General features: G+C 34.3%; 1 protein-coding gene across 1 annotated transcript; it reads left to right on the top strand.

Moving 5' to 3' along the window:
* Nucleotides 1-2,294: 2,294 nt before the first annotated feature.
* On the top strand, nt 2,295-17,858 carry LOC140800476 (GATA transcription factor 20-like). The gene is made up of 7 exons (XM_073155291.1): nt 2,295-2,803; nt 2,883-2,969; nt 3,066-3,178; nt 4,669-4,797; nt 5,890-5,995; nt 17,188-17,259; nt 17,548-17,858. Exons 1-7 carry the CDS (start codon nt 2,507-2,509, stop codon nt 17,620-17,622), a joined length of 879 nt encoding a protein of 292 aa, XP_073011392.1. The 5' UTR covers nt 2,295-2,506; the 3' UTR covers nt 17,623-17,858.
* Nucleotides 17,859-24,448: the final 6,590 nt, after the last annotated feature.

Genomic DNA, 24,448 nt, shown 5'->3' with positions numbered 1-24,448 from the left:
TCCCTACAGCATACGACACTTAGGATATCTCCTCCACTTTCTTACTTGTAAATGGACATAATCTAACATATATTTTAAAGTGAGGTGTATTTACTGACTTAACATTGCTCATTTTAAACCTCTCCAAATCTTCTCCATGCATTTCTTCTATGAAACTCATAGTTTGTCTTCTTTTCCGTCCCAACAAATTTCATGTCAATGATATTTCTTACATCACTTAGATCCTTCATCTCAAATTTTTTCTTTAATCTAAACTTAAAAAAATTGTATCTTATGCATATTCTTTAAAGCAATCAACATATCATTCACAAAAAATATTATGATAATATAAGAGCCATCATGAAGTATCTTATAATAGCATCATTATCATATTCACTTCTCATATAATCAGTACGCAACATGAAGGAATCAAATCTCTAATACCATTGCCTAGGAGATTGTTTTAATACATAAAGAGATTTATTTAGTTTGCATACCAAATTTTGTTTACCTTGCTCTTTGAATTATTCAGGTTGTCTTTGAATTATTCAGGTTGCTCTATGTATATGTTCTCTTCAAAATCACTATGAAGAAAGGCAGTCATGACACCAAGTTGCTAAAGCTCCATATTATATAGAGAAAATATTTCTCTATAAGGAGAAAATATTTTTTTTATAATCAATGTCTTCCCCCTATAAGATTACTCCTTATCTATTAGTAAAGATTTCCCTTTACGATGGTCATTGTCGCTTTGGCAACTTTGAAGATATCATCAGATGCTAAAAAAGAGAATCCGTTCAACTCAAGATCACCTAAAGAAATAAAATGTATTTCTTTAGATCTGGAACACATCTTACGTTCTTAAGAGTTCTTACCATCCCGTGAAACATAGTTATTTTGATCGTTTTAATTCCAACTATCTTGCAAGCTACATCATTTTCTATCAGAATCGTTCCCCCATCATAGGGCCTATATATTTCAAACCAGCCCCTACAAGAACATCTGTGATAAGAGCACTCAAAATATAGAAATCCATGCATCCCTAAAACAGCTTATACCTATGGTGATTGCTAGTAAGTCACCATTTCCATCTGATCCATCACTCGCAACACTAGCCTGATAAGAATTTAAAGATCTGTCCTTGTTCTTTTCTTCTAGATCCTTTTTTTCTTTGTAAGTAATTATGCTTAATTTGTCCTTTCCTTTTAAAATAGTAACTCTCAAATTATCCATTACTCTTCCCTTTTACCCTTAATCATGATTTTTTTTATTATCAGACCCTTTCTGCTTACTTCTTCTTCACAGTTTGTTAGATTTTCCTTTAGCAATTAATTCTTCAGCTTGAGAGTTGCTTTCAATCTTCTTAAGATTTTTCATCTCTAATAAAACCGTTGTCACCTCATCAACTTTAAGAGTTTTTTTTTTGCCAACTAGAAGAAGTGTGGCGAGTGTATCGTAGGGCTAGGATGGTGGGAGAAAAGCTAAAAGAACCAAAACTTTATCCCATTCCACAACAAATGCCTCAATACTAAGAAGATGTGATACTAATTTATTGAAAGTATTGAGATGATCAAAGATATTTGTACCTTCCTCCCTTCATAATTGAAAAAATTGTTTTCTCATGAATAATTTATTTGTAAGAGATTTGGACATATATAGATCCTCCAATTTCTTCCACAAACTAGAAGCAGAGTTTTTATTTACTACATCATATTTTACCTCATCTGCGAGACCTAAATAGATGGTACTCGTAGCTTACATCTCTATCATCTTTTAATTTTCGTTCGACATTTTTTTCGACTTCTTTTTTTTTTATACCTTGTAGCACTTTGAACAATCATTGTTGAACAATAATGTCTTTAATAGTGTTCTGCTATAAGCTTAAATTATTTTTTCCATCAAATACTCCACTTGGAATTTCACACTTTGAGATTCCTGCCATAAAATAATAAAACAAGTAATTAGCTTATTTTTAGCCTAAACACAATTAAAGTTTCAAAAATTTTTAATTTAATTCACCACACTGAGGGGCTCTATTGGAAAAACAAAAAAGTTTCAGGGGTGTTGGTGAAATTAGCCATAGATCAGGCAGTCTAATTATAATTAATTCTAGTTTTGATATTAAAAAAAAAAAATATCTAAATTGAAAAAAAAAAGAGAGTTAAAAAACTGACTTCCAACAACAGGGACAGTACGGTTGAGATGATCAACCACGCGGTTCCCGCTTCGACCACGAGATGATCTCACCCTATGATTTCGATAGGACGGTCCTGATTTAATCCGATATTTCTACCCTGACGTCACCTTCTATTTCCATGCTCTTCTAAATCTAATCCTACGAAAGACTCGATTTTTAAATGTTCTATCCCCTTCCTCGATCGAAATCCTAGGGTTTCCCCAACGAACCAGATCTATTCCTTTCCTCTCCTTTTCACTTGGATCGTTCGATACGCCTTCAAAATTTTGAATCCGGAACTATTCTATTGTTTCCCCCCTCGATTTCTTACTCTAATTCCTCTGCTTCGAGATGAGCGACCACCCGATCCATCTGCCGTCGGATGGGAAACCCTACCCGCCTCGCCGCGCCCCATCGCACGTCGACGACGGAGGCGGCCATGGCGGGGCCGTCGAGCACAGCAGTGGGATGGAGGAGGAGGAGGAGGAGGAGGAGGAGGAGCACGAGATGGCCTTGGAGGTCGTGGGGATGGACGCGGATGGTTCGGTGGATCCGCACGCGATGGTCGCGCATCCGATCGGAAACAACCAGTTAACCCTTTCGTTCCAGGGGGAGGTCTACGTGTTCGATTCGGTTTCGCCTGAGAAGGTGGAAAAATTAAATTTTATTCCTTGTGGATATGGAATTATTAGACTTGCAAGACACTCTTCTGAATCGCGTTTGATAGGTTCAAGCTGTGCTTTTGTTGCTTGGAGGAAGGGAGATAACTACTGGGTTGGGTTCAGCACCGACTTCTTCGAACTCGTATAATAAGGTAGTCCGTAAAATCTTAGTTTAAATTTGTAGTTAACTGAAGCAGATTCTGGGGTGTGTTCATTTAGACTAGTTGTGCCTTTTTGATGTTTCACAGCGTTTGAATTTTCCACATAGAGTGGCTTCGCTGATGAGGTTCCGGGAGAAAAGGAAAGAGAGGAACTTTGATAAGAAGATACGGTACACTGTTAGGAAAGAGGTTGCTCTCAGGTAGCAGATGGATGCTGCAATATTTAGATTTCCCTTCATTTAAATAACACGTTTGAGTTATCTAATGTGCTATTATGTGTGTCATCATGTTAATATCGCAAATGGAAACATGCAGACTAAGGATGTGAACTGTATATATAGAAAAATTGAAATGTGTACAAGTGCGACAGATAAACCTTTTTGAAAAAATGGGAATGCTATTGATAGAAAAATGTCAGCACAATTCATGAATGCTGATTGGGTGGAAGTTGGAGTTGTCTTGTCTTTTTCATTTTCTTATACACAACATCAATATACAAAATTTAATGCATCTCATATATGTAATTTTATTCTCTGATGTTTAAATTGTAATTTCCTGATGCGTGGTTATAGAAATTCCCTGACACTGGTGAACTGTGAAATGTTAAAGAACAAATATTGATTTATGTATTGATCACTTCAGTCAAGCAAAATACAAGATGAAACCTGGAGGACCTATAGTTCATCCTCTTGAAAATTATGCTTCTGATAGGAATACTTAACATATGTTTATTCAAATGTCAACATTAATCAAAATGAGAAACTGTTTTCCATCCATGCCTCAAATATAAAGGAAAGTTGGTTGATTTTTGATTTAACTTTGTCTCTTGGATATGCACATGTTTCATTGTTGGTGAGCATTACAATCTTTATCTCTTTGGATAAAGTATCTAAGAAATATCTAAAATGCATGCTAGTCCTGTCCAAAATTCTTACATCTTTTCTTCTAAAGTTATAATGGTTAAATAAAGTATATCACACCTATCTATGTTATGAAATGAATAGTAGTACCAATATTTACTAGACAGTAACATGCCTAGAATGTTTAGTTACTTCAAAAGAAAGTGGAAAATATTTTTGACATTCATCAACCAGTCTTGTTTAGCATCATTTAATTGGTCCTTTTTTTTACAGTGAAGTTCTAACGATCTAACACACATTTTCCTACCTTTTAATCACTAAGTTAGTATGGTTTAAGAAAATTGTACAATCATCAAGCTTCTCAGTGTAAATCTGTGTGCTTGGACAAACTTGCTGATATTGGTACTTGAACTAGAAAGCTGGTGGTTGCTTCTGGTTGGCAGTAGGAAGAGTGCCAATGTGCAATACATATTATGGCTTTGTTTTTGCTAACCTGTCTATACTTTCATGGACTTGTAGCCCTAGGAATAGTGCATGTATGCCAATTCCCAATTTGTTATAGAAGGTTTTTTTTGTAATTGATGTTAGTCTTCATCTATCTTTTTCAAATTTATCACCAGTCCTTTTATGGTTTATTGCTTTTTATCTGATTTTATTTTATTTTTCGTCAACATTTCTGTCTGTGGGATACTTAGATACATAAGTATTATTTCATCCTTTTGGGCTTACAATTTGAACTTGTAGCAGTATAACACAAACTTTTGGTACTTTTTGAGATAATTACTTCTTTTACTATAAATATTTACACTTCTTTCGTTATATGATTATAGGATGCAACGTAACCGAGGTCAATTCACATCATCAAAATCAAAGCCTGAAGATGCAACATCAGTTGTTACAAGTTCAGATGGTTCCCCACAGTGGGGTGTAGTGGAAGGTCGTCCTGCATCTGCTTCTGAGTAAGGCCTTATACTGCTTCTCTTGTTTCTGGCTATATATTGTTCAATAGTGAAATTCTTAGGTGTGATTTTCTTTTAATGAATCCTGATATAACTTATCACTATCTATGAGGAGTTGACTAATAGAGAAAACATAAGTTACATGATACAGATATGCCAATATGGTAAAAATGTTGAAAGTCAAAAGGATACAACACATCCAGTATATACATGTATATGTAATATACACTTATAATTTTGCATGTTTTATTTGAGAAATTATTGCTATGCCTGTAATTTCTGATATATTATATTATATCTCTAAGCATCTCTCCAACTTGTCCATCAGCGAAAATTAGTGATTTGCAACAAATTATCCAAAATATTATGCGAGGTATTAGCAAACATTAGTTGTCATTGTGACTTGGAACCTTAATTTGACTTCCTTCAAAATTCAAATCTGGGAATAAGTCAAGCTGTGTAAAAGAAAGTCTATTGTTTACGTTTATTACAAATATAGCTCTTCTAATCACATAAAAAATGAAATATATCTGCCATGTTCAGTTTGAATTATCTTTGCATGACCCAGGAAAGTGCTCAAGTCATGTCCACATTTATGTTTTATTTAAAAATTTGTTCAAGGAAGTGTCAATTTGTGCTTCCTAAGCTATCCATGAAATAGCGGAAGAGTATCATATCCATTGCCCCATCTAATTGAGAAACCTAGGTAAGGATCTTGCTTCCTAGTGCACCATTTGCTATAGGAAATTAGGAATTGCAGTCATTGAGTCCATTAAGTCTCATGGATAGATAAATCAAGTTGAAGAAAAATGCTTTCTATATATTCCCCTGTTAATGCTTACTTTGCTTAGTAGTGCTAGCACTTAAACCTTGTCGGAATCATAACTTTCAGTTGTTATAAATAACAGAAATATTTCATACAACATAATTAAGAATCTTCGTCTCTCTGATTATTGCTTGTGATCCTTCCCATTTGGTATTGCTTTTCTAATGTGAGCTCTTGTTGTGGGAATTTGCCTTTCTGTTATTGTATAAGATATTTGGTTGTTGTATCTTGAATTTTTAATTTTGTTTTCATGTTGAATTTGCTAGATGCCATCATTGTGGCATTAGTGCAAAGTCCACACCAATGATGAGACGTGGACCTAATGGGCCAAGGACATTGTGCAATGCTTGTGGGCTAATGTGGGCAAATAAGGTAGAAATATTATTTATTACTTAGTTTTTTCTTTTATTATTGTTCATTTTCTGCATAGAGTATGTTTGTTCTTCCTGTATCCTGTCTTGTATTTGTTTGTCAAAGTATTAGACTTATCTTTTTGCAGACAATTATATATATTCTTTCTTGGTTATCTAAAAGTATTAGACTTATCTTTTAGCTTGAATTGTTTGCATTTTGTGTTTATAATTTATGTCTTGTTTGTTTCTGAACTCTCTCAAAAGGTCCCAGCACCTCTTGTTCCTGAATGCACATCTTGTTCACGAGATATTAGTCCCAATCTATGTCAATCCTATCTCTCGAAATAAAGAATACAATTGTTACTGACTATGCTCTGCTCGTAATATCAAGTTTTAAGTTTTATATAGAACAGTTAGTTAGGGCTTATTTGGTTTGAGTTCAGGGGAAGTCCCTGAACTGGTTCAAGACCCTTGACCTGGTTTAGTAACCAAACAACAAATTATCTTTTTTTTTTCTTAATCTAATTTACTACCTACTCCTCAAATAAACATTAATATATAAATTCTAATATCATGTCAAATTTATTCCAATTTTACCCTTGACATTAGATCTATTATCTTCAAGTCTTGTCAATCTACTCTCTCTTCTCTCTCCCTCCCTTCTTTCTCCTCTCTTCCAAAAAATAAATAAGTTTTTATTAGAAAAGAGCTCTTCACTATGGCTCACAAAAAACTAACACTAAAAAAATGTATTCGTAAACATAGGTGAAAAAAAATTAATAATATAATTTACTGATATGTTTAATATGAATTTAAAATAGCTAACTTGCAATTATATTTTATAAATTTAATAATAATATTTTAGTACTAGTTTCCTAAAAACATAATATAGCTGTTACACATGGGCTTAAAAAAAAACAACAATATTATATTATTATTTAAAAACAAATATTAATCTTATATTTTTTTTAAAAAGATAAATAATATAATAATATGTAAGCTTACGTAGCTGGAGGCTTACATGCATTGTAAGCCTCGTCTGTGGGCTTACATGCATAAGCCCGCAAATGAGGCTTACATGCATAAGCCTACAAACGGGGCTTATATGCATGCTAAGCCTATATGTGGGCTCACATGTTTAAGCCCGCAAGCAGATCCTACAAACCTATAATTTAATAATTTAAGATTTTATTATTCCTAAAATAATAATATTTTTAAATTTTATCATCAAAGCATTTTGGTCCATTACTTTTATACATCATTTATTTCCCTCTAAAACCAATACATTTTTCACTTTTTCACATCATATTAAAAGTAATAATTATACTTTAGCCTAGTTTACAACCAAACAACATATTTTTTTAAACTAGTTTAAGGTACTTAAATCATGACTAAAAAATGAGATTAGTTAATCTAGTACGGAGCTTAGCCTCAAATTAAACAAGGCCTTAATGAATAAGAGATATGATGCAACATGCACCATTAAGGCTTGATTAGCTACAGTAGGCTATGTTACTATTGATTGCTATAGATTTCATAATAGGCTCAAATTTTGGGATGGTCAAGTATAATTTTGGAGTTGATTAGGTACAATAGGCTTGATTACCATGTTTTACAAGAACGTATTTTGATTTTGAATTACACTACATTATTAGCTCTCAAATTAGTTGTTTGGCTCAATAAGAATAAACAAAATTGATCAAATGTAGTTCTCTCAAATATAATCCACTTCCTGCGTACTGTAGAAAGCCTCTATTGTTTCCTAACCATCGCTTCAGCTGCACTACTTAGGTTCTTTTCAACAATTTTGCAGTGACCTTTCTAGTGGAATTATAGGATTTGTTCTAATGCTGTCGAGTTGTACCTTGTTCGGATGATGGTTTGACCTCAGTAGGTAGTGCAGCTGTAGCTCTGGACATGTCATTAAGGAACATTTTATTGGACTAACTTCCAATGCCTAGGATGATCATTGAGAGGAACTCTGGTCAATTAGGGGGGACGCGAGTAATTGATTAGCCTCTTTTTTCTTTTTTCTTTTCTTTTCCCATTAGTTTAATCTCAGTTTGTTGGAGTTAGCAAAGCATATAGGGTCCTTTGGTCAATTCAGTTTTATTAATGTTGTTTGATGGTAGCAATGGAGGCTAATAGAGGATCTTGAGAGAGACAGATAAAAGTGAAAAGCAAAAAAATATGCAAATATGTAGTGTAGATCAAGACTCATCTGGTATTATCTTGAATTTAATTACTTCAAGAATTAGGAAAGTGAAGTTTTTATTTTTCTAAACTAAGAAAAATTGACAAATAAACAATTTAAACAAAGGTGAGCTAGTCAAATAGAAATCCTCTAAATAAATATATGGAATTATGTTATAGTATATAGTCACAAGCAAAATGTCTTGCTTTCAGGAGAATGACTTAGGTCAAGGAAGCATGGAAACTTTCTCTGACTAGGGTCTTTCATTCAAAATTGAGATCAAATCACTAATAAAGAAGATGGTAGATTAAGGCTAACAAATAGACAATTTTATGAGTTCTAAAGCAGAAAATGAATAGGTTTTAGAAAAATCCAGCAAAGACTATTGTAAGAAAATGTAAGATTGAATATTTTGATGTTAGGGACAAGACTACTAGCAGCAATCAATCCAAGGATGACAAATTATATGTGAGGTCCAAAAAGATGTTATTAGTCGATTGAGTCTGAAAAAATGATGATGAAATCTGATTCACAATTGGAAGCCCATGCTGAAATTTGATCTAAAGAAGAAATTTGAAATCTAAGCCCGATAATATATGGATCAAAATATCTGAAAGGGCTCTCAACGAAGTCATACGATGTCCTAGAAACGATGAGGAACATAGAAGAAACGAAAGAAGATATCGGATCTACGAGAAAAAGACTCTAAGCGTCATGCCATTGGAAGAGATTTTCATGAAACTATCGGAGAAATCTTCAAGTCGTCTTTATTTAAGAAAAAAAAGAAAACATGTCTAAACACAATGTCTTTTAACTATCTATAGTGGCAACATAAAACTTTTAAGCGAATCATGATCCAATTAGACCAAAACAAGTCAAAACCATAGTTATGCTAATCGGATTTGATGTTGACCCAGTTAGAGGTCGGGTTACTGGGCTATTGGTTTAATCGGTGGTTCAACTATTCGAATTGCTAGTTATTGAAAAATATTTAAATAATATATGAAGTTCTAAATAATTCTAAAAATTTAAAAATATTTACAAAAGTAGTATAATTGTATGTAGATTCAACATATGTTATTTAAATAGATATATACCTTATGCTTACTTTTTAAATTAAGTTATTTAACAAAAAAAGATAGAAATACCATTAACTAAGAGAAATATTTGAAAATTAAAGTAAGAGTATTTTTATCTTTTTACATTTAAATTGTTTAAATTTTAATGGTAGTCTACTCCAAAGTGTATTCATGCAAAAAAAATAAGGATTGTAAAATGTATACATGGAAAACTTTGTATTTTGAGTGATATATATATGTAAATATGAACTTTAGAGGGACGTACAAGCAAATAAGGGCCTTTTTAAGGGTATATATGCAAATAAAACTAATTTTAAAACACAAATATGCTCTAAACTAAATATTTTTTAGATTTTTTGGACTAAAATACCATTAAGATATAAAATATAATAATTAAGTATTAAGAATAATTAGGTAATTTTGCAAAAGTACTTGACTTGACCTGTTTGCTAAAAAACAGTCGAGCACAGGTCACTGGATCAACCGTCGGTTTAATCGATTTTTACCGAGTCAATTGTTTTCGATCTGATAACAAAATCGAATTGGTTGAGTAGTTGGTTTACTTGTCTGACCACTAGGTCTAGTCCGGTCTAAATTTCTAATAACCATAGATGGCCGTTTTGATCGGCACGGGGTGTGCTGGTTGGCACTTGTGCCGACGGCGTACTGGCATGTGGCACGAGGGTGCCTCACGGCACCCCTTCTAATAGCATCGCCGCTCACCATCGACCTTATCGCCGCTCGCTGATCGTTGGATCCGGACCCGGATCCGGACCGGCAACTTAAGTTTAACCCCTCTCCCGATCTCTCTCTCTCTCGTTCTCTCTGTCTCGATCTCTCTTCTCTCTTGGGCAAGCTAGGGCACCCAACGAAGTGTCGGCGAGCGGCGGGTGATGGTGACGGCGACGGTGGGCGGCGAGCGATGGCGATGGCAAGTATTCCTTACCTCTTTCTCTCACTTTCTTACGACACAGCCGGTGATCGGTACGGTTCGTGCCTGTGGCACGGCCATCGTTGCTAATAACTATGGTTAAAATAGGTTCAATGACTAACATGTTGGAAATTAGCTCGAAAATACTCCGAAAATACCAGAAAATAGAAAAAATAATGCGACTAACCAAAGCCTAACTAAGACCTAGTGACACATTGATAATCAAGTTAAAGTGAAACAGGTCTGGTGGTGCAACTCTGCCTATGTGTGTAGACATATATGTCTAGGTAATGGTCAAGTCCAATGTCTTCATTAGTATTATTTGATTTCATTTTGACTTGCTATTATTATAAATGAATTGAAACAGACCATCATATACATGGTAACATTTTGCTTTAACTATAGTGAAAGTTGTGTCAATGTTATGTATGACTTCATATCGCTAGTTGACTCCATATTGGTAAACCACAAATCATCCAGCAAGAGTAAAACCATTGTTTGCGTACTCTTGATTTGAAATAGATTTATTGTCACGACCCGAAATAGGAATCATGACTGGCCATGCACCTCAATATGCTTGAGATACACGAAGCCTTATTAATACTTTCTAAGTGTACGATGGCAAAAATAAATAAACAAAGAAGATCTGCTTTATTAAATTTAAACTAATGGCAATAATTATAAAACAATTCATTGTTATATGAGTTTCTAAACAAAATAAATTTAACTTCTAATCTAAAGCATAAGATCTAAAAGAGTGGAAAAGTAAATAGGGGGATCCTAAGTGGAGGTGGAGTCCGAGTACGTCTCGCTCAGTCGCCACGCTGACTATTATCTGAGATAGATAAATAAATAAATAAAAAGAAATCCATGAGCCAACAACTATAGCTCAGTGAGTGGAATCCACTCGAAAACCAAATAAATTTAAAAAAAATTAAAATTAAGCCATAAAAGATGATTACAAGCCTTTATATAGGCCAAATAAAGTAAAAGATAAAAGACGAAAATAGCCCTAGAAGGTGACTAAAAGACAAGATGAAAAAATAGCCCTAGAAGGTGACTAGTTACAACCCTCGTTAAGCCAAAGGGCCACGGGTGTAGCCCTTTTGTGCTTAAGAGAACAAACGTGACAAAAAGTGGTGTCCCCACTAACTCTCCTAGGGTGGAAGAAACTCAACCCAGTCGAGTGGCTCTGATAGTACTCCTAAATGTCAGGGTCAAGCTGCTGTAACTCCTCGCGAGTGATCCACGTACAATCAGACTCTGGTTGCCCGTGCCATCGAACGAGAAAACGGTGAACCCCTCTTTCTGCAATAGATGTTATTTGATCATCTAAAATAGCGTCTATCTTTTCTTGTGATGTGGATGGGAACGGAGAAGTGGTAGGTGACACAGTAGAGATGTCTGGAAGGATAGTAGATGTAGCATAGGGTTCGGTGGGGATGTGCATAGGTGGATGGTAGGCTGCTAGATCCTCAATATTAAAAGTACAACTAATGCTATAATCAGGGGGAATATCAATGAGATAAGCATTAGCACCAACATGTTTCAAAACTTGGAAAGGTTATGCACTACGGGCATGCAACTTCCGAATAGCTCCCGAAGGGAATCGTTCAGGTCTGAGACGAATCATAACATGATCTCCAACATCGAACTCCTTGGCACGTTTGTGCAAGTCGGCATGTAATTTATACTGGTGATTACTCGCCTCAATTCGCTTAGTGATCTCTTGATGCAAAGAATGAACATGATGTGAGAGACCCTAGAATGAGATGACATAGGCAACAGGTCTAGAGGTTTGCGCGCTTTAAAACTATGAACAACTTCAAATGGGCTCATGCCAATAGACCTATTAATGGAGTTATTATATGCAAATTGAGCTATAGGAAGAATGACATCCCAATTTTTGTTATAATTACCCACGAGACAGCGCAAAAGATTTCCAAGACTACGATTAACAACCTCGGTTTGACCATCGGTTTGAGGATGATAGGCAGTAGAAAATTTTAATTTTGTGCCAACCATGTGCCATAAGGTTTTCCAAAAATAGCTCATAAAGCGAACATCCCGGTCAAAAACAATAGTTTTTGGAAGACCATATAACTTGACGATATGGGCAAAGTACAATTTGGCCACTTGTGACGCATCAGAGGTCTTAGTACAAGAAATAAAATGGGCCGAGAAGCGATCCACAACCACGAGGATTGAATCATGTTTTCTAAATGTGCGAGGCAAGCCCAAGACAAAATTCATACTAACGTGCTGTCACGGGTGATCAGGCACAGGTAACGGAGTGTAAAGTCCAGTGTTTTGTTTTCTGTGCTTTTCTAACCGACAAGTCCTACATTGACTAACTAATTTTGTGACGTCACGTTTGAGACTTGGCCATTAGAATTGGCGCTCCACTTACTCAATGGTCTTATCACGTCCAAAATGACCCGATAGACCGCCGGCATGGATCTCCCAAACAAGGAAGTCACGCACGGACGTACGGAGAACACAAAGCTTGTTAGCCTTAAACAGGTAACCGTCTTGGATGGAATAACTGTCCAAAGCTAAGTTCGGATCAATCAGCAAAGTGAGAACAATTTTGCCAAAGTCCGGACAAGTTGTATAATCTTCCTTCGTTTTGTCAAATCCAGTGACTTTGATGCTAATTGTAGACAAAAGGTAAACCCTTCGGCTAAGCGCATCAGTCGCCTTATTCTCAACCCCAACTCTATGTTTGAGTACAAAAGTATACTCTTGTAAGAACTCGATCCAACGAGCATGTCTCGAATTTAGTTTCTTCTGAGAATTTAGAAATCGAAAAGCTTCGTAGTCGGAATAAAGCACGAATTCATGCGGAAGTAAATAATGGCGCCAATAGCGTAAAGCTTGAATAACCGCATAAAATTCCTTATCGTAAGTGGAGTACTTTTTTGGAATTTTTTTTCTCTCTGTTTTTTTTTTTCAGAGAGCTCTTTCTTTTTCTTTTTTTTAATCTAAAACGGAGAAAGAAAAATCTATTGAATAAAGCTTACTTGTGATTATCTCCTTGTGATGGTAATGGTTTATTGTTTTCCTCCTTGAGGGTGATCTTCTCTCGTAACTCGGATCCGGATCCTAATGTTATCGGACGACGGATCTCGTAGCGATCTGGTGTTCATGGAGCGATTGATCTGACAAAAAAAAGATGAGGCGCTGCATGGAATCCAGACGGTGGAGCGTCCATAAACTAGGAAACGATCCGCTCTGATACCAAAGCTGATGCAGAATAACGTCTTGATTATAGAGTTGAGAAGAAAAGGCAGGGAGAAATAATCAAGTGGAGGAATTCACCAATCGGGGTGTCGGAATCCACCGACGTTGGAATCCACCAACAAACACTTAATAGGCAAAAGCTCTCAAAATATTCATTAACCCATAAAAGATGATTACAAACCTTTATATAGGCCAAATAAAGTAAAAGATAAAAGACAAAAATAGCCCTAGAAGGTGACTAAAAGATAAGATGAAAAAATAGCCCTAGAAGGTGACTAGTCACAACCCTCGTTAAGCCAAAGGGCCACGGGTGCAGCCTTTTTGTACTTATGAGAACAAACGTGACAAAAAGTGGTGTCCCCACCACTTTTAGATAGACTTGAGTCACCACGGAAAACCGCAAATGATTTATACCAGGATTGTTCTCTAAGTTGTACCAATACTAGTCTCATTTTTCTTTTCATTAAAATTTAATATTTGCACAAGGTATGGCGATGCACTGAGTATAATGATTAAATGCACACAGAAAATGTAATAATTAAATTTGCACGTAAGGATGAAATAAATAATTTTTGCACACAGAAAATTATATGGTTCGACAAAGGTATGAAATATAATAAATTAAATATGTGAGTGAACTCACTCACCTGAGTCTAAGCAAGACAACCGAAATCTTAAATCTCTAGCTCATGTACTAAATATCACCACATTTAATAATAAATAATAATAAATTTTTTAATTTGAATAATATTAATATTTGTAAAATTTTAAAACTAAAAATAACTAAAGTGCGTTAAATTACCCATTGGATTGGGCTGGGCTATTACTGGCCCGGCCCATTTCAAAAAATAAAACTAATCGGGCTGGGCCAAGGCTCGGCCAAAATAATGGATTGGGCTACGGGCTAACCCGCAGCCCATCCAATTTAAGTGGTTCGGGTTGGGTTTTTGAATCCGAAATCCAAACCCGAACCCGAACCCGGACCCGAAACTCGTAAGAAAAAGGGGTTGGCTCGGGTTAACCCGAGCCTAACCAAATCCTTTTCTTCTCGTGACCGACGCGAGGAAGAGAAGAATCGAGGGAGAGAGTGACCGCCGGCGACCCCGCCGGCGATGGTTCAGCGACCACACCTCAAGCCCCTCGACTCTCTCTCTCTCTCTCTCTCTCTCGTGCGTGCACGCGACTTTGTCGTCCTCACGAGGTGGAGAAGAACTCATCGCAAATGGCCGACTCAAAAGCCGGCGACGACCGGAGTCATGAGGGCTCCAAGGTGAACACCCATGGCATGAGATCAACGACCAGAGGCTTCTAGTGGAGGAGAGACAGCGACTCGAAGCCGCCGGCCGGCGTGAGTCGCCGACGAAGCCGAAATACCATAAATTAGGTATTTTTATTTTAACCTATTAAACTTAATTTTAATTTGAGGGATGGGAGAGGGCTCACCGACGAGTCGTGTGGTTCGAACTCACGCCATGACTCCGATGACAAGAAACAAGAAAACGTAGGAGAAGAAGAAGAGAAGGGAAAGGAGGCTGGGGTCCAAAAAGAGAGAGGATTTAGGGTTTAATTTATAGAGCAATCAAAAAAATCAAATCTAAACTAGATTTGGATTCTGCGAGATATCAGCGACTGGCTTTGTGCCGGAGAGGGAGAGGGGAGGGGGTTGCACGTGCATAGCACGTGCACCCTCCTCTCTCAACCCTTTTTTTTTTTCGGTTCTTACATTTATAGTTAGCCTAACTCAAAGAATCATCATAGCCACTACCATGGGGCTCAAGGCAACACATGCTAGATTTGGCTATCCCATGTAACCCATTTTGACTCATGTGCAGTTGTGCATTAGCTAGTAGCCACTCTACCCAATATTCTTTTTAGCTTAGAGCATAGAATCTATCAGTTTGTAGTCTCTACTTTTGATCTCATATTTCCTCTAATCTCAAACATATATACCAACTTTGTTTCTTGACAGCCATAAAGAAAGAAGAGAAGGGAGCAGGAAATTGGCATTTGATGAGCCTTATCCATTTTGGTTTGTAGTAGTGCCAATTGAGCTTTTTGAGCAGTTTGTCATAATTAAATCCTGCATATCATGGGATACTATGTCCTTTTTAGTGTAGCTTTGGCCACAAGTTCCTCTATAATCAAACCTTCTCACTTTTGTTGCTAGTCTGAGCGACCTGTAGCGTCGAGTTGTGTCGACTAGCACAGGTGCGTGTTGACCCATGCTGACGTGAAACCCATTTTTTTTTACTTTTTTTTTAATTTTCATCAATCAGCATCAATCAATTTATTTATTTTCTTATTATTATATTTTTATTAGAATGACAACTTTAATTATCAGTCAACCATGGATCAGAATTTATCAAAGATAGAAGAAAGGAAAGAGATCATCACAAGTTCAACATGATTACGGTCGGATGAGGGAATGATTTGAATATGTAAGTAACATGACATCAAAAAATGTATGCTCATAGGATGATGAATTTATCATCTTTACCATCATATCAGTCACATTCACCAAAGCTACAACACCCTTATTATACTTTATACCCACAATCTGTATATGCTTATGGTTTGACTGTATCGGTGTCGGTCATTTCTGTGCATGTTTAATATGCATATCATTTAATAAGAGAATTATAAATTTTATATATATATGAAGACTATGTGAGACGTTAAAATAAGCAATATTATCAGTGAATAAGTTTTGAAAATTATATAAAGTATTTAACGCAATATTCTCATGGTATTTTTGTGCCAATAAATGAAATTTTTGATTATCCCCATTATTTTATGTTCAACTAGATATTAGTTATAATTATTAAACTATTATTAAAATATTATGTATTGAATGTTATTATGTGTTCAATTATATTATAAAGTATCTGATCATATTATGAAGTGGTTGATCATTAATATTATTTTTAATGAATGCATTCAATGATATTATGTGTTGAATAATATTTATATTTGCTTATTGTTATATCTTTAATAAAATAGATTATTTACAAAAATAATCTAAAGATAAAAGACTATATATATATATTTAAACAAAAAAATCAAAGATTGATTTGCCAAAGACCTAAAATCATCTTTAAATATCCTAATATTTTTATTAAAAATATGTTAAAATTGTACGGGCGGCATGCAAGAACATGTGTTGTGTCTTTGGCATGGCCATCATTGCATAAAGTTATGCAAGGTGAAACAGGGAATTAGTTGGAATTATTACTTTCATTGACACTAGTGTTATTCTATTGAATAATGTGAATTTTACAGTTGGTGGCTATATTTTATCATTCATTTTGATAGTTGTGTGGCTGATCACATTTATCTTTTATTTCAATGAGAAGAGTGATGTCATCAAGTGCATAACTTAGTGAATTAGGTCAGACCTTATCTTCAAGTTTTTGTTCCTTATCAATAAGCATGATAATTTCCCATTTTGAGTTTGATACGTGTAAGATCCGAAAAATATTAACTTAACCTAGTTAAGTTGGGCTTCTTCTCGTCCTACAAATTAAAATTCTAACAAACACCTCTAGAAATTTCAGTCTTTTGGAGTACTAGTAGAACTAAGAATGCTGGCTGAGTATTAATCAATTACCTGGAGTTAGAATTTCATATTTCATAAGTTTGTGTTCCTTGCTTTCTTATTCTTCTAGTCATATGATACTTGGTATATCTACACCTTTTTCCTGCAAAAACTTTTATTTACTATGCCACCTTTCTTTATTTTCTTTTTTGTTCTGTGAAATTTGCAGGGTACATTGAGGGACCTCTCAAAATCTCCGCATGTGCCCCTCCAGAGTGTTCCATCAGAACCAAAAGATATTGTAAGTCTTTATTTGTCAACCAAAGAACAGTTCTAGTATATGTATTGTCTTGCTAAATGCTATCATTGATCTGAAGTTGCACTTCCACTTTTACCTCCCTCTTGGTGTGACATACTGTGCACACATATCCATGTTTCTTTCTGGCATGAGACGTTGCATTCTGGGAATTTCCTCCTGGAGGAACAACTAGGAATACAAATGCACCCTGTTTACTTGCTAGAACTTTTGTTCTCATTTGGTTAACTCAGCTCTTCACTTTACTAAACTATGCTCATTTGCCCACCACAGAACGGAAGTGCTGCTGTCATCGGCGAGCAGCATTCAGTTCCTATAATTGCTAATGGTCATGATCCATCGTCATGAGAAGATTGCTGTTTGGAAGAGAAGATCGCTATGGAATCACCCTATCCGAAGGCTGAAGTCGATGATCTTATAACTTATATTTCTGTACTATAAATCTAAGGGCTTTCTTTCTCATGGCTGTGGGTGTTAAGATGTGCTACATTGTTTCCTTGTGGATCATGCTTCCTGAGCTTTGTCATATCTTTGTATTTATCTTTCACAGATGACAATGGAGAGTTTTTAGCATCTTGCTTTAATACTCGTGCACGGCATAGTTAATTATTTGATCAGGATTGTGGATTGCATCCTATTCGGCTATATCCCATCTGGTATTACTGAAAAAAAAAAGATTACCTTGCTTAATAATGGGCATGAGAACTTCTAGCATGCTGCTTAATACGTCCAAAATTGGAAGAGAAAAGGACTCTTTTTGCGGTTCATTTGATTCATTGATGAAACATCCTTAATTTAAGGTTTGATATAATTGATATGAACTGAAAAAATTAGTAGTTTAAGTATAAAATTCTAATAATAATTTATAGTTTTTTAAGCATATATTGTAATTTACTTGTAATATTAGATTAAATTTTATTTTTGAAACATTGATTAAGGAGTTTTTATTTATATAAACTATCTTTAATTTATTTATATGTAAATTATAATGGTGAAATATATAAATTTTGTAATGTAAAAAAAAATAACGAAAGTTATTAAATTTATGAAAGTGGCTAATTAGAGATTTTTTTTTCTATATAAGTCTCTAATCACTTTTTAATTAATACAGTTAGAGATTAATTAGAGAGGGTGAATTATAAATTTTTATCATAATTTTATACTTAAACTACAAATTTCGTATTTAAATTATGAATCTTTCTTCCGCTGTAGATATATTTCGAATATAAAAAACTTCAAATAAAAAAATTAATTTAACATTACAAGTAAATTATAAGAATAAATTAAAAAATATGAATTATTATCATAATTTTATATTTAAACTACGAATTTCGTACTTAAACTACGAATTTTATATTTAAACTACGAATTTCTTTCAAATTCTTTGTTTCACTGTAAATAAATTTTAAATATGAAGAAACTCCAAATACAAAAATTCTATATTATAATGTCACGGATTTTATCCAATTAGTTATATATTTTTTAGATGTTAGATGCATATTTTTTTGAATATTTTACTAAAATTAAGCAGAATTTATACTTTAAGTATAAATTTCACACTTAAACTACGAAATTTCAGTTATGCACAGTTTTGAAAATATATTCACATTGTTGGAAGAGCACTAAATGACAGAAAGGGCAAAGTTGAAAGAAAAGTAAAAAAAAAAAATCTCAAGTGCGAGAGAAACCGAAAATGACCCTGCCTCGCCAAATCGAAAATTAATTGGGCTTTCGATACAAATAACTGAAAATAAGGAGTCCAAGTGCACAAAACTCCTGGTATGAAACTTTGACAAATTTGATTAAATTAACTCTACTTTCTGCCCATGAGGCTTTCGAGGATTTGCATGATGATCCTAATTTTTTTCCCTTTTATGAATGAAGTGGGTTTCTTGCCAAATCTTCGGGCTTATTTGAACATCCAAGAAACATATACTTACTAAGTGATATGCTAATTGCTTGTATTGCATTCTTTTGAAGCTAATTGAGGATCTCGTGGTTAAAAATGTATGCTTGGTCCACCTTTGGGCAGTTAGGCACCACTCCTTCCTGTACCTCTAGCGGTTTGTGTTCCTTTTAAAGTAGTACAACATCATTATTATTATATCTTTATTATTCTGTTTCCTTTTTTTTTATCACCTCTGTCCTGAGGGTGCTAGACTATCTTGGTATAACTTTTGCAGACTATCTTGGTATAACTTTTGACTCTCATGGGTGATTATATTATTGGTTAATATGCATAGTTTTCTTTTATCTTATTATTAGATCATCTTGGGCTCTTTGTACTTTAATTGAGAATAGTAAATCCATGATGCTAGTTGTAGATAATTTTTAATAGCCAAGCCAATCACAAATATAAACACCAAATAGATTCAAACCACAAAGAGAAAAGAGGGAGAGTCAAGATTTACGTGGTTCGGCGATGTGCCTACGTTCACGGGCGGAGCAATCTTCAATCCACTATGCAAATCTTTAAATACAAAGAGTTTACAATTCTAATCTCACTCTAAATAATAGTGGTTTTCCCTACAAGTTTTTCTCTCTTGCAAAATGTCCACACTAAGCTTTAAAACCCAACATTTCTATTTATAGGGCTGATTCAAGTTAGGGATTTCTGTGGGCGTTCGAACGCGCTTAATGCAAATGCAGACTGACATTCAAATGCGGCTGGGCCGTTCAAACGCCTGTATTAAGTTTGCTCTCGGGTTCAGATTTGCGTTTGAACACGACTGGGCCATTCAAATACATGCATCAAATAGTTTCTGTCTAGAAACTGTGTTTGAATGCCCCTAGGGCCCGTTCGAATACACTGGCACAACAAACTTGTAAAATGCTGAAATATGAATTTGAGCCAAAATTCAATAGGTACTTCACGAAGTTTAACAAGGACTGGGTTTGAAATTTGAATCTTTAGAGAGATATTGTTGGAAAGAGAGAAAATTCTTTGGGCTCACCCTGAAAGGGGACATAATATGCTACTGATTACAACATTAGAATGTTTTTAGTTAGTGGCTCTCATTCATTTCATCAAAGATGGCAACTCACTACTATTTAGGACTTTATAGTCTGTTATATCTTGTAACTCTTAAAGAATGTTTTTAGATAATGGCTCTGCCTCTGCTTGTTTAGTAAACAAGCTCAAAACTTGAGCTCTAGTTGGGCTCATTTATCAAATTGGGCACTCAGAATGAGATGAGTTTGACCCCCAAATTAAAAAAAAGAAGAGAGGCTAGGATAAATACTACAGAAGCATTTAGTAATCACAATTGCTCCGGGTAGAACCTTTGATAACACTTAGGAAATCCCTTTTGTATCCTGTCAAGGCAATATCTTGTTCCAGAATAACTGAAGATTGATAGAAGGGTGTAAAATACATTCTTCAGTTATTTTTCAGTTGTTTAAAATCTTTGAACACCTCTGTTTTTCTTTCGGCCCCTCGGACTTACTACTGTTACTTCTTAGATACATTGTATTAAGCAATATGATATGTAGAAGATAAAAGAAAGATGAAGAAGAAGATAAGTACGAATTATTTCTCTCTCTTATAGTGTCTCGTCAACATATAAAATGAGTACGGATCATTTCCCTTTAAGATTCTTGGCATTATTCTTGCTTTTTTTTTTTTTGGGCAAAAGTAGATTTAGACCCTTGGAAATAAGTTCACTGTCAGTATTATAGCTATGCTAATTTAAAATAGACAGTGAGTGATCCAAATAATAATTATTATGTTAATGATGAAAGAGGAGGTGAGAGAGAAGTAAGTATTACTATGTTTCCAATTGAAATAAATACTAGTATACAAATAAGCAATTCATACTACAAAACCCCCCCAAAAAAAAGAAGATTGTGATTATAATCTTCTTCCCTCCTTCATGGGAGATGTCAGTTGTCAATGCATCCATTAAACAGTGCCCCAATTTGTTGAAAATTATTGTCATATGGTGAGAGAGATAAGGTGGGGAGAATATTTTTGAAGAAGGTGGTGATGATAGGTGTGATTTGTTTTTCTTGGAGCATTGACCAAAAGTGAGCCTCTCCCCCACCTTCATCCTTAACTTTAAGAGTATCATTTAGCAATACATTTGATAAGACTGTCTGCCACTACCTTCAAAGAAAGGATGAGCCATCCTGAAACCATAACCACACAGTTTAATAGAGTTTTTTTTGACCAAACTAGCCCTGTTCTAATTTACTTTTATCAAAGTAGAATACCTGTTAATAAGAACTGTAGCCCTAATAAAAATACTAAACTAATTAATATTTTATCTCTAAGTAAAAATGCTAATTAGTTCAACATTTTTATCTTGTCATAAAACATAAAACGCTGATTCGTTTAACGTTATATATATATATATATATAAATTCTTTTAACTTAATCTTTCACCAATTAAGAAAAAAATTATTAAAGGATAAAAACGTTGAACTGTAGTTTTACGTATTTTTATTAGGGATACGGTACCCATTTAGTAATAAGTTTGAGAAATAATTTATTTCGGTAAAAATAAAATAAAAAAAGGGCTAGTTTGATCAAAAACTCCATTTCAATATCAAACCTTGGCTCTTTTCTCAAAGCAATGTGAACTCTTTTTAATCTTCAAAGCAATCCTCCTCTTTTAAATAAATATACATTTAGAGGAACACAAGGAGGATTAGGTCAATGGTTTGACCTTTTGAATTTTGTGAGGGATGATTAGGTTGTCATCTTAAAAAAAAATTTAGGACTAGTTAGTAACTATATTTATGTATATAGAGAACAAAATGGTTAAAGTTTGACAGTTTTAATAGAAAATTATCTTCCTAATTAAGTGTTGTACATAGATTAAAACTTATATATTTGCACCTGAGTGGTTGTAATTATAGGTTTGAAGCAGTAAAACTGTCTCTATTTTATAGTGTGTATGATTGTGTGCTTAAAGACTTTTTCAAATCCAACATTGAAAGATTCAAGCAATAAAATACTATGTTGGTGTCTCTTTTTTTTATCTCTTTTAGTAAGCCTTGAAGAAAGTGTTTTCACTTCTTCTTCTTCTGGGTCTTTTAATTAATTAATTTTAATCAAAAGAGATTAGCTCCTAAACTTAATATTAAAATGAGTGTATTTGACTATCAGTAAAACACTCAACTTATCATTCATTATTTTATCTAACAAGTTCAACATCTTCTTCTCATACATATAAGAGGCTAATTTAAAAGAAAAAAAAAAACTCGTAGATACAAATGCCAAACTTATTAGCATTTTTATTTAAAAGTAAAACCCTAACAACAACTACACTGCAACATATCCATTTGAGTATAATATTAAAATTTTAATCTCTCTCTCTCTAATATTAAAATGAGTCTATTTCACTATCAGTAGAACACTCAACTTATAATTATTTTATCTAACAAGTTCAGCGTCTTCTTCATCAAATATATAAGAGACTAGTTTAAAAAAAAAACTTTCAATAAATTTAATTACAAGATTAATATTTTATTTCTATTAACTCGCAGATATAAAAGTAGAACTTATTAACATTTTTATTTAAAAGTAAAACCCTAACAACAACTATATTGGAACATATCGATTTGAGTATCATATTAAAATTTTAATCTCTCTCTCTAATATTAATTTTTAAGTCTATTGCACTATCAATAAAATGCTCAACTTATCATTTTTTTATCTAACAAGTTCATCATCATCATCTTCTTCTTCTTCTTCTTCTGATATATAAGAGACTAATTAAAAAAAAACTTTAATAAATTTAATTACAAGATTAATATTTTATTTCTATTAACTCGCAGATATAAACGTCAAACTTATTAACATTTTTATTTAAAAGTAAAACCCTAACAACAACTACATTGGAATATATCCATTTGAGTATCATATTAAAATTTTAATCTCTCTCTAATGAGTCTATTTTACTATCAGTAAAACACTTAACTTATCATTATTTTATCTAACAAGTTCAGCATCTTCTAAGAGACTAGTTTTAAAAAAGAAACTTTCGATAAATTTAATTACAAAATTAAAATATTATTTCTATTAACTCGCATATATAAACGCTAAAATTATTAACAATTTTTATTTAAAAGTAAAACCCTAACTTGAATTAACAATTTCAGCATCTCCTTCAATAACGCTTCTTCAACCACCCTAGAGATAGGGCATCACAATCCTTATATATGATCTCCAAGATAGAGCCAAATCCAAGTCTTATTCATACTCACGAAAATCCAATTTTATTAAACTTCGTTGGTGCGTTCGAACGCGGCCCGGGTGCGTTCGAACGCGGCCCGGGTGCGTTCGAACGCGGCCCGGGTGCGTTCGAACGATATGACTTAATCTCAGGTGCGTTCGAACGGGCCCGAGTGCGTTCGAACGCGACAACTTGAATTCTTCAGGTTGCGTTCGAACGCGTTTATAAACGCAACTCTCGGTCTATGTGAATGCAGTACCCGCGTCGAACGCATTTGTGAACGCGGCTCTCTATCTGTGTGAACGCAGTACTCGCGTTCGAACGCGTTTATGAACGCGGCTCTCTGTCTGTGTGAACGCAGACTTGTGTAAAGCTCATATATATATAAAAAAATACACTTAGAATATTTTGTACACAATTGCCAACAAATAAAAATCTAATAGAATATCTTATTAAAATTTTAATCCACCTCTCTCTGTAAGACTATAATAACTCCTAATAATTGTGGCCCACCAAATCTTCTCCTAGATCTTGGAAGTGACTTGTCTAAGATGGAAGCAGGTTGGTGAGGCTAAGTGTGGGCCATTCCCCTCCACTCTCTATGAACAATAATTATGTCTTCCATGATGTTAGGTAGCAAAAGAGACTACCCATCACTGGCTGCCTCAACATTGGAGACCAATGGGAGCTCATGCCAAAGGGACAAAACCATTCTTCTCTATCACAAGAAGTTTGAACCTTTTCTTTTTTTTTTTCTTTTTTTTTCTTTCATTTTTCCTACAATTTGATTGATTATATAACCCAGGTTGGTTGATCATCTCAGACTGTCATTGTCATATATATTGGCAAAGAATTTTGAGGCAATTTGACAATCACTTGTTTGCCTTTGATTCATGCATCTTGAGATTCGGAGAAAATAAACGTTTTAAAAATGAGTCAGTCATTCGCCGACGAAGTTTTTGACTATTAAAAATGGTATAGTTTTGTCGTAAAAT

Source organism: Typha latifolia, chromosome 13 (assembly GCF_019914945.1).
Source record: "Typha latifolia isolate L0001 chromosome 13, TyphaL0001v2, whole genome shotgun sequence".
Classification (NCBI taxonomy): domain Eukaryota; kingdom Viridiplantae; phylum Streptophyta; class Magnoliopsida; order Poales; family Typhaceae; genus Typha; species Typha latifolia.
This window is presented reverse-complemented; position numbering and strand designations above follow the sequence as displayed.